The sequence below is a fragment of the Eucyclogobius newberryi genome, unplaced genomic scaffold (assembly GCF_026437365.1).
Source record: "Eucyclogobius newberryi isolate DKJ021-1_F unplaced genomic scaffold, fEucNew1.0.hap1 SCAF_469, whole genome shotgun sequence".
In the NCBI taxonomy this organism is placed as follows: Eukaryota; Metazoa; Chordata; class Actinopteri; order Gobiiformes; family Gobiidae; genus Eucyclogobius; species Eucyclogobius newberryi.
In genome coordinates, this window is record NW_027316133.1 from 26,990 (window position 1) to 38,485 (window position 11,496).

General features: G+C 45.5%; 1 protein-coding gene across 1 annotated transcript in view; it reads left to right on the plus strand.

The window, feature by feature from the left end:
• The window catches only part of arhgap36 (Rho GTPase activating protein 36), a 32,959-nt gene extending 25,842 nt beyond the window's left edge, over positions 1 to 7,117 (plus strand). The window contains exons 7-10 of the mRNA XM_072464416.1: positions 4,840 to 4,928; positions 5,266 to 5,504; positions 6,316 to 6,617; positions 7,101 to 7,117. Of these exons, the coding sequence (XP_072320517.1) occupies positions 4,840 to 4,928; positions 5,266 to 5,504; positions 6,316 to 6,617; positions 7,101 to 7,106 (636 nt within the window). The 3' untranslated portion in view covers positions 7,107 to 7,117. The remainder of the gene's footprint in view (positions 1 to 4,839; positions 4,929 to 5,265; positions 5,505 to 6,315; positions 6,618 to 7,100) is intronic.
• Positions 7,118 to 11,496: the final 4,379 nt, after the last annotated feature.

Sequence of the window (11,496 nt, forward strand, 5' to 3'; positions counted from 1 at the left end):
CTTCACAGTAAGAGACAGAACTACAGGAAGCTCTTCACAGTAAGAGACAGAACTACAGGAAGCTCTTCACAGTAAGAGACAGAACTACAGGAAGCTCTTCACAGTAAGAGACAAAACTACAGGAAGCTCTTCACGATAAGCGACAGAACTACAGGAAGCTCTTCACAGTAAGAGACAGAACTACAGGAAGCTCTTCACGATAAGAGACAAAACTACAGGAAGCTCTTCACGGTAAGAGACAGAACTACAGAAAGCTCTTCATGGTAAGAGACAGAACTACAGGAAGCTCTTCACGGTAAGAGACAGAACTACAGGAAGCTCTTCACAGTAAGAGACAGAACTACAGGAAGCTCTTCACGATAAGAGACAGAACTACAGGAAGCTCTTCACGATAAGAGACAGAACTACAGGAAGCTCTGCACGATAAGAGACAAAACTACAGGAAGCTCTTCACGATAAGCGACAGAACTACAGGAAGCACTTCACAGTAAGAGACAGAACTACAGGAAGCTCTTCACGATAAGAGACAGAACTACAGGAAGCTCTTCACGATAAGCGACAGAACTACAGGAAGCTCTTCACAGTAAGAGACAGAACTACAGGAAGCTCTTCCCGATAAGAGACAGAACTACAGGAAGCTCTTCACGGTAAGAGACAGAACTACAGGAAGCTCTTCACGATAAGAGACAGAACTACAGGAAGCTCTTCACGATAAGAGACAGAACTACAGGAAGCTCTTCACGGTAAGAGACAGAACTACAGGAAGCTCTTCACGGTAAGAGACAGAACTACAGGAAGCTCTTCACAGTAAGAGACAGAACTACAGGAAGCTCTTCACGATAAGAGACAGAACTACAGGAAGCTCTTCACGGTAAGAGACAAAACTACAGGAAGCTCTTCACGGTAAGAGACAGAACTACAGGAAGCTCTTCACGGTAAGAGACAGAACTACAGGAAGCTCTTCACAGTAAGAGACAGAACTACAGGAAGCTCTTTACAGTAAGAGACAGAACTACAGGAAGCTCTTCACGGTAAGAGACAGAACTACAGGAAGCTCTTTACAGTAAGAGACAGAACTACAGGAAGCTCTTCACAGTAAGAGACAGAACTACAGGAAGCTCTTCACGGTAAGAGACAGAACTACATGAAGCTCTTCACAGTAAGAGACAGAACTACAGGAAGCTCTTCACGGTAAGAGACAGAACTACATGAAGCTCTTCACAGTAAGAACCAGAACTACAGGAAGCTCTTCACAGTAAGAGACAGAACTACATGAAGCTCTTCACGGTAAGAGACAGAACTACAGGAAGCTCTTTACAGTAAGAGACAGAACTACAGGAAGCTCTTCACAGTAAGAGACAGAACTACAGGAAGCTCTTCACAGTAAGAGACAGAACTACAGGAAGCTCTTCACAGTAAGAGACAGAACTACAGGAAGCTCTTCACAGTAAGAGACAGAACTACAGGAAGCTCTTCACAGTAAGAGACAGAACTACAGGAAGCTCTTCACAGTAAGAGACAAAACTACAGGAAGCTCTTCACGATAAGCGACAGAACTACAGGAAGCTCTTCACAGTAAGAGACAGAACTACAGGAAGCTCTTCACGATAAGAGACAGAACTACAGGAAGCTCTTCACAGTAAGAGACAGAACTACAGGAAGCTCTTCACGATAAGAGACAGAACTACAGGAAGCTCTTCACGGTAAGAGACAGAACTACAGGAAGCTCTTCACGATAAGAGACAGAACTACAGGAAGCTCTTCACGATAAGAGACAGAACTACAGGAAGCTCTTCACGGTAAGAGACAGAACTACAGGAAGCTCTTCACGGTAAGAGACAGAACTACAGGAAGCTCTTCACGGTAAGAGACAGAACTACAGGAAGCTCTTCACAGTAAGAGACATAACTACAGGAAGCTCTTCACGATAAGAGACAGAACTACAGGAAGCTCTTCACGATAAGAGACAAAACTACAGGAAGCTCTTCACGGTAAGAGACAGAACTACAGGAAGCTCTTCACGGTAAGAGACAGAACTACAGGAAGCTCTTCACGGTAAGAGACAGAACTACAGGAAGCTCTTCACAGTAAGAGACAGAACTACAGGAAGCTCTTCACGGTAAGAGACAGAACTACAGGAAGCTCTTCACGATAAGAGACAGAACTACAGGAAGCTCTTCACAGTAAGAGACAGAACTACAGGAAGCTCTTCACGGTAAGAGACAGAACTACAGGAAGCTCTTCACAGTAAGAGACAGAACTACAGGAAGCTCTTCACGATAAGAGACAGAACTACAGGAAGCTCTTCACGATAAGAGAAAAAACTACAGGAAGCTCTTCACGGTAAGAGACAGAACTACAGGAAGCTCTTCACGGTAAGAGACAGAACTACAGGAAGCTCTTCACGGTAAGAGACAGAACTACAGGAAGCTCTTCACGGTAAGAGACAGAACTACAGGAAGCTCTTCACGGTAAGAGACAGAACTACAGGAAGCTCTTCACGATAAGAGACAGAACTACAGGAAGCTCTTCACGATAAGCGACAGAACTACAGGAAGCTCTTCACGATAAGAGACAGAACTACAGGAAGCTCTTCACGATAAGAGACAGAACTACAGGAAGCTCTTCACGATAAGAGACAAAACTACAGGAAGCTCTTCACGGTAAGAGACAAAACTACAGGAAGCTCTTCACGATAAGAGACAAAACTTCAGGAAGCTCTTCACGATAAGAGACAGAACTAAAGGAAGCTCTTTACGTTAAGAGACAAAACTACAGGAAGCTCTTCACGGTAAGAGACAGAACTACAGGAAGCTCTTCACGATAAGAGACAAAACTACAGGAAGCTCTTCACAGTAAGAGACAGAACTACAGGAAGCTCTTCACAATAAGAGATAGAACTACAGGAAGCTCTTTACAGTAAGAGACAGAACTACAGGAAGCTCTTCACTGTAAGAGACAGAACTACAGGAAGCTCTTCACAGTAAGAGACAGAACTACAGGAAGCTCTTCACAGTAAGAGACAGAACTACAGGAAGCTCTTCACAGTAAGAGACAGAACTACAGGAAGCTCTTCACAGTAAGAGACAAAACTACAGGAAGCTCTTCACGATAAGCGACAGAACTACAGGAAGCTCTTCACAGTAAGAGACAGAACTACAGGAAGCTCTTCACGGTAAGAGACAGAACTACAGGAAGCTCTTCACAGTAAGAGACAGAACTACAGGAAGCTCTTCACGATAAGAGACAGAACTACAGGAAGCTCTTCACGATAAGAGACAGAACTACAGGAAGCTCTTCACGATAAGAGACAAAACTACAGGAAGCTCTTCACGGTAAGAGACAAAACTACAGGAAGCTCTTCACGATAAGAGACAGAACTACAGGAAGCTCTTCACAGTAAGAGACAGAACTACAGGAAGCTCTTCACGATAAGAGACAGAACTACAGGAAGCTCTTCACGATAAGAGACAGAACTACAGGAAGCTCTTCACGATAAGAGACAGAACTACAGGAAGCTCTTCACGGTAAGAGACAGAACTACAGGAAGCTCTTCACGGTAAGAGACAGAACTACAGGAAGCTCTTCACAGTAAGAGACAGAACTACAGGAAGCTCTTCACGGTAAGAGACAGAACTACAGGAAGCTCTTCACGATAAGAGACAGAACTACAGGAAGCTCTTCACGATAAGCGACAGAACTACAGGAAGCTCTTCACGATAAGAGACAGAACTACAGGAAGCTCTTCACGATAAGAGACAGAACTACAGGAAGCTCTTCACGATAAGAGACAAAACTACAGGAAGCTCTTCACGGTAAGAGACAAAACTACAGGAAGCTCTTCACGATAAGAGACAAAACTTCAGGAAGCTCTTCACGATAAGAGACAGAACTACAGGAAGCTCTTCACGTTAAGAGACAAAACTACAGGAAGCTCTTCACGGTAAGAGACAGAACTACAGGAAGCTCTTCACGATAAGAGACAAAACTACAGGAAGCTCTTCACAGTAAGAGACAGAACTACAGGAAGCTCTTCACGATAAGAGACAAAACTACAGGAAGCTCTTCACAGTAAGAGACAGAACTACAGGAAGCTCTTCACGATTAGAGACAGAACTACAGGAAGCTCTTCACAGTAAGAGACAGAACTACATGAAGCTCTTCACAGTAAGAGACAGAACTACAGGAAGCTCTTCACAGTAAGAGACAGAACTACAGGAAGCTCTTCACAGTAAGAGACAGAAATACAGGAAGCTCTTCACAGTAAGAGACAGAACTACAGGAAGCTCTTCACAGTAAGAGACAGAACTACAGGAAGCTCTTCACAGTAAGAGACAGAACTACAGGAAGCTCTTCACAGTAAGAGACAGAACTACAGGAAGCTCTTCACAGTAAGAGACAGAACTACAGGAAGCTGATGTGACTGATGAATTGAAGCTACAGAGAACGTTCTTGATCGTCTGTTTTTCTTGCTGTTTGGATCATGGAAAACGAGTCGAGCTAACGACTAGCATGACGGGCGTAAATTCGATAAATGACTCAAATCCAGGAGGCTTTTCACGCTGGATCTTTGCTTCATCGTTATTCATCAAACCGATGGATCTTTGAACGGTTTGACTCTCAGGTCAAAGGTCAGAGAACATGTGATCTTCATGTTCGAGCAGATGAATCTGAAGTGAAGCTGTTTGAAGGAGGAGAGCTGCACAGTAATAGTCCACGTCCTGCTCAGTGATAAAACCTCTGCAGATGATTCATGACCTGAGCACTGAACCAGGAGACCAAGAGTCTCGATGGTCGTGGACGAGGCCAAAGTCACATGTTCTTGTCTTTGTGGTGCAGGTGTCCACAGAGCTCCAGCAGGAGGTGCTCATGAGCCTGATCAGAACTGACCCCGACATCATCGACTACCTTCTGCGGAGGAAACTCAGGTAACCACGGCAACCTCTAGGTGGCAGTCCCAGGACTCGTGGTGTAAAAGAGGAAAGAGGTTGAAAAGGTGTGTCACATGTTCCGTGGAGACGTTTCCTCTAGAACGTTCCACGGACGAGAGACGCAGACACTTACAGCTTTTCACACCTCAGAATATAAGTCTTGATTTGTAACTTAAATGGTTTGTAACTGTCAAAAATGTTGATCTGTGTTGTGTAAGTGTTATTGTTTTGCTGGAGTCTTTGTGCTGCGCAGTTTCTCTCAGTTTCTAACCTCGTCCTCGTCTTTGGTCCGTGAAACTCATGAAAGACTGTTTTTCTGGCGGTGTCTCTGCAGCAGCGGGCCCCTGCTCTCGGACCCCTCGGACCCCTCGGACCCCTCGTCCTTCTCGGGCCCCTCGTCCTTCTCTGGCCCCTCGTCCTCCTCTGGACGCCGGGACACTGGAGCCTCTCTGGACTCTGCGGGAGCGTCCAGTGGAAGCGTCTCGCCTCTGGAGCCTCTGAGTAGAGAAGTATTTCTGAACCTGAACGTGTTCAAACTGAACCAGAGCCGCAGGAGGAACCAGCACGGCCCAGGTGAGGCCCTGACCACTGACCAGCACTGACCACTGACCAGCACTGACCACTGACCACTGACCAGCACTGACCACTGACCACTGACCTGCACTGACCACTTACCACTGACCAGCCCTGACCACTGACCAGCACTGACCACTGACCAGCACTGACCACTGACCACTGACCAGCACTGACCACTGACCAGCACTGACCACTGACCAGCACTGACCACTGACCACTGACCAGCACTGACCACTGACCAGCACTGACCAGCACTGACCACTGACCAGCACTGACCAGCACTGACCACTGACCAGCACTGACCACTGACCAGCACTGACCAGCACTGACCACTGACCAGCACTGACCAGGACAGAATGAAAACAAAGTCTAAAGTGTTCTTCAGTGCAGTGGATCTTCTGCTCCCTCTAGTGGATGAAACAGACTTTACATCATCGTTACACGAAAACATGTTTAAACTGTGAGTTCTCTCTCTCTCTTCTCTTCCCTCTCTCTTCTCCCTCTCCTCTCTCTCCCTCTCTTCTCCCTCTTCCCTCCCTCTCTTCTCTCTCCCTCTCTCCTCTCTCTCTCTCTCTCTTCTCTCTCTCTTCTCTCTTCTCTCTCTTCTCTCTCTTCTCTCTCTTATCTCTCTCTCTTCTCTCCCTCTCTCCCTCTCTCCCTCTCTCCTCTCTCCTCTCTCTCTCTCTCTCTTCTCTCCCTTCTCTCTCTTCTCTCTCTCTTCTCTCTTCTCTCTCTTCTCTCTCTTCTCTCTCTCTTCTCTCTCTTCTCTCTCCCTCTCTCTTCTCCCTCTCTTCTCTCTCTCCTCCAGGTGAAGTGGCTCAGTTCAAATCCATCTCTCACATGAGACAGTTCCATTCGCACCACAACCTGCTGAGCCTGGTCCACTCGTGCTCTCTTCACTCACAGCTCAATGACCCCTCGGCCCCTGGTGCAGGGGCCCCTGGTGCAGGGGCCCCTGGTGCAGGGGCCCCCGGTGCAGGGGCCCCTGGTGCAGGTGCCAGTGGCTCCAGTGACAGCAGTGTCTGGGTCCGACAGACGCCGCAGGACGAGGACAAAACCACAAACTTCTGGGACTTTTTCAGCGGCAAAGGCTCTGGCTCCGAGACAATGGTCTGACTCAAGGTCTGAAGGTCTGAAGTTCTGACTCAAGGTCTGAAGACTGAAGGTCTGAAGGTCTGAAGGTCTGAAGGTCTGTCTGAAGGTCTAAAGGTCTGTCTGAAGGTCTGAAGGTTTGAAGGTCTGAAGGTCTGAAGGTCTGTCTGAAGGTCTAAAGGTCTGTCTGAAGGTCTGAAGGTCTGAAGGTTTGAAGGTCTGAAGGTCTGTCTGAAGGTCTAAAGGTCTGTCTGAAGGTCTGAAGGTTTGAAGGTCTGAAGGTCTGAAGGTCTGTCTGAAGGTCTAAAGGTCTGTCTGAAGGTCTGAAGGTCTGAAGGTTTGAAGGTCCAACTCAAGGTCTGAAGGTCTGAAGGTCTGAAGGTCTGTCTGAAGGTCTGAAGGTCTGAAGGTTTGAAGGTCCAACTCAAGGTCTGAAGGTCTGAAGGTCTGAAGGTCTGTCTGAAGGTCTGAAGGTTTGAAGGTCCAACTCAAGGTCTGAAGGTCTGAAGGTCTGAAGTTCTGAAGGTTTGAAGGTCCGACTCAAGGTCTGAAGGTCTGACGTAAGGTCTAACTGAAGGTCTGTTCTGTGGCTGGGTCACGATACTTCTTCTGTTTGACATTGAACAGAATGTAACGCGATGATCTACATATGTTTCAGTTTCAAACAGCGCCCCCTGCAGCTCCTCTGTGGAAACACTCTTCTCAGTATAATCACACCCCAAGACAGCAGGGGCGACAGGGGCGACGTTTACTAATGTTACATGGTCCAGCTTTAACTCCCGTGTACATTTATCACAATATCAAACACAAACTCATGTACACAAATACCCTGTGTACTTTTACCTTTATCACTTTAGCACTTACTTTTTGTCGCCTTCCGTTGGACAAAAACCTGAAAAACTCACCACTTTTGACATTGTTGTATTTTAAATGAATCGTAACTGATGTTTTATACATGTCACTACATATAAATCAAATATAAATCAAATAAATACATTTTCTCGTACATTGATTGTGTTGATGATGAAGTTTGTGTCGAGTGACGAAGACGACGATGACATTTCAGGCGACGCCCGAGAAACGTCTGAACTTCAGAAGCAAAAGAATCACTTTCTCCAAAAAGAACGAGTCAGAAGAAAAGAGGAAAGACACGCGCCGCGGGCTTTCCACCACCAGAGGGCCTTCCGCCACCAGAGGGCCTTCCACCACCAGAGGGCCTTCCGCCACCAGAGGGCCTTCCACCACCAGAGGGCCTTCCGCCACCAGAGGGCCTTCCACCAGAGGGCCTTCCGCCACCAGAGGGCCTTCCACCACCAGAGGGCAGCAGATGTGAGCGTCCCTTAGACGCGATAAGATAAGCCTTTATTTGTCCAACAGTGGGAAAATTTCAGTGTTGCAACACTAACTAGGTACAGAACTAAAAGAACAGATAACTTATAAAAAACTTGAAAAAAAACACTCATAATAGAAAAACTCTTATAAAAAAGTTATTATATTCTAAATAAAAAGTAAAAAAAATAAAAAAATTATAATAATAACAAAGTAACACTCTTTTTAACAGCAGTTATATGAACGGAGAATATTGCACCAAGATGATTGACAGGTGATTGAGATATGAGTATTGCACATGGGTATGTCAGTATTGCACATGTGCACATGGGTATGTCAGTATTGCACATGGGTATGTCAGTATTGCACATGGGTATGTCAGTATTGCACATGGGTATGTCAGTATTGCACATGGGTATGTCAGTATTGCACTTGGGTATGACAGTATTGCACATGGGTATAACAGTATTGCTAATGGGTATGAAAGTATTGCACATGGGCATGACAGTATTGCACATGGGTATGTCAGTATTGTACATGGGTATGTCAGTATTGCACATGGGTATGTCAGTATTGCACATGAATATGACAGTATTGTACATGGGTATGACAGTATTGCACATGGGTGTGACAGTATTGTACATGGGTATGACAGTATTGCACATGGGTGTGACAGTATTGCACATGGGTGTGACAGTATTGCACATGGGTATGTCAGTATTGCACATTGGTGTGACAGTATTGCACATGGTTATGACAATATTGCACATGGGTATGACAGTATTGTACATGGGTATGACAGTATTGCACATGGGTGTGACAGTATTGCACATGGGTGTGACAGTATTGCACATCAAATCAAATCAAATCAATTTATTTTTGTAAGGCCCAAAATCACAACAACAGTTGCCTCTGAGGGCCACAGGGAGAAATGAATCAACAATGTCTGTGGTGGCGATGAAGTCAGACAATGTCTGTGGTGGCGATGAAGTCAGACAATGTCTGTGGTGGCGAGGGACGATGTCCCAGGGTCCTCTGTCCTTAGACTCTCCTTCTCGGCCAGGAAAAACTACAAAAAAAAAAAAACCTCTTTGGGAAAAAAGCGTAGAAACCTGGAGGAGTTCCAGTGAAGGAGAGATCCGACTCTCACAGACGGACAGACGGACACAAGGAGACTGGAGCTGGACCCACTCTTCAGGCAGATGAGGGACCGTCTGAGTCGAGCTGGACCCACTCTTCAGGCAGATGAGGGACCGTCTGAGTCGAGCTGGACCCACTCTTCAGGCAGAAGAGGGACCGTCGGAGGCGAGCTGGACCCACTCTTCAACAGTGATAGTATTTCACATGAGTATGACAGTATTGCACTTGGGTATGACAGTATTGCACATGGATATGTCAGTATTGCACATGGGTGTGACAGTATTGCACATGGTTATGTCAGTATTGCACATTGGTGTGACAGTATTGCACATGGGTATGACAATATTGCACATGGGTATGACAGTATTACACATGGACATGTCAGTATTGCACATGGGTATGTCAGTATTGCACATGGGTATGTCAGTATTGCACATGGGTATGTCAGTATTGCACATGAGTATGACAGTATTGCACTTGGGTATGACAGTATTGCACATGGGTATGACAGTATTGCACATGGGTGTGACAGTATTGCACATGGGTGTGACAGTATTTCACATGAGTATGACAGTATTGCACATGGGTATGTCAGTATTGCACATGGGTATGTCAGTATTGCACATGGGTATGTCAGTATTGCACTTGGGTATGACAGTATTGTACATGGGTATGACAGTAATGCACATGGGTGTGACAGTATTGCACATGGGTGTGACAGTATTGCACATGGGTATGACAGTATTGCACATGGGCATGTCAGTATTGCACATGGGTATGTCAGTATTGCACATGGGTATGTCAGTATTGCACATGGGTATGTCAGTATTGCACATGAGTATGACAGTATTGCACTTGGGTATGACAGTATTGCATATGGGTATGACAGTATTGCACATGGGTGTGACAGTATTGCACATGGGTGTGACAGTATTTCACATGAGTATGACAGTATTGCACTTGGGTATGACAGTATTGCACATGGATATGTCAGTATTGCACATGGGTGTGACAGTATTGCACATGGGTATGTCAGTATTGCACATTAGTGTGACAGTATTGCACATGGGTATGACATTATTGCACATGGGTATGACAGTATTGCACATGGGCATGTCAGTATTGCACATGGGTATGACAGTATTGCACATGGGTATGACAGTATTGTACATGGGTATGTCAGTATTGCACATTGGTGTGACAATATTGCACATGGGTATGACAATATTGCACATGGGTATGACAGTATTGCACATGGGCATGTCAGTATTGCACATGGGTATGTCAGTATTGCACATGGGTATGTCAGTATTGCACAAGGGTATGTCAGTATTGCACATGAGTATGACAGTATTGCACTTGGGTATGACAGTATTGCACATGGGTATGACAGTATTGCACATGGGTGTGACAGTATTGTACATGGGTGTGACAGTATTTCACATGAGTATGACAGTATTGCACATGGGTATGTCAGTATTGCACATGGGTATGTCAGTATTGCACATGGGTATGTCAGTATTGCACTTGGGTATGACAGTATTGTACATGGGTATGACAGTAATGCACATGGGTGTGACAGTATTGCACATGGGTGTGACAGTATTGCACATGGGTATGTCAGTATTGCACATTGGTGTGACAATATTGCACATGGGTATGACAATATTGCACATGGGTATGACAGTATTGCACATGGGCATGTCAGTATTGCACATGGGTATGTCAGTATTGCACATGGGTGTGACAGTATTGTACATGGGTGTGACAGTATTTCACATGAGTATGACAGTATTGCACATGGGTATGTCAGTATTGCACATGGGTATGTCAGTATTGCACATGGGTATGTCAGTATTGCACTTGGGTATGACAGTATTGTACATGGGTATGACAGTAATGCACATGGGTGTGACAGTATTGCACATGGGTGTGACAGTATTGCACATGGGTATGTCAGTATTGCACATTGGTGTGACAATATTGCACATGGGTATGACAATATTGCACATGGGTATGACAGTATTGCACATGGGCATGTCAGTATTGCACATGGGTATGTCAGTATTGCACATGGGTATGTCAGTATTGCACATGGGTATGTCAGTATTGCACATGAGTATGACAGTATTGCACTTGGGTATGACAGTATTGCATATGGGTATGACAGTATTGCACATGGATATGTCAGTATTGCACATGGGTGTGACAGTATTGCACATGGGTATGTCAGTATTGCACATTAGTGTGACAGTATTGCACATGGGTATGACAATATTGCACATGGGTATGACAGTATTGCACATGGGCATGTCAGTATTGCACATGGGTATGACAGTATTGCACATGGGTGTGACAGTATTGCACATAGGTATGTCAGTATTGCACATGGGTATGACAGTATTGCACATGGGTGCACATGGGTATG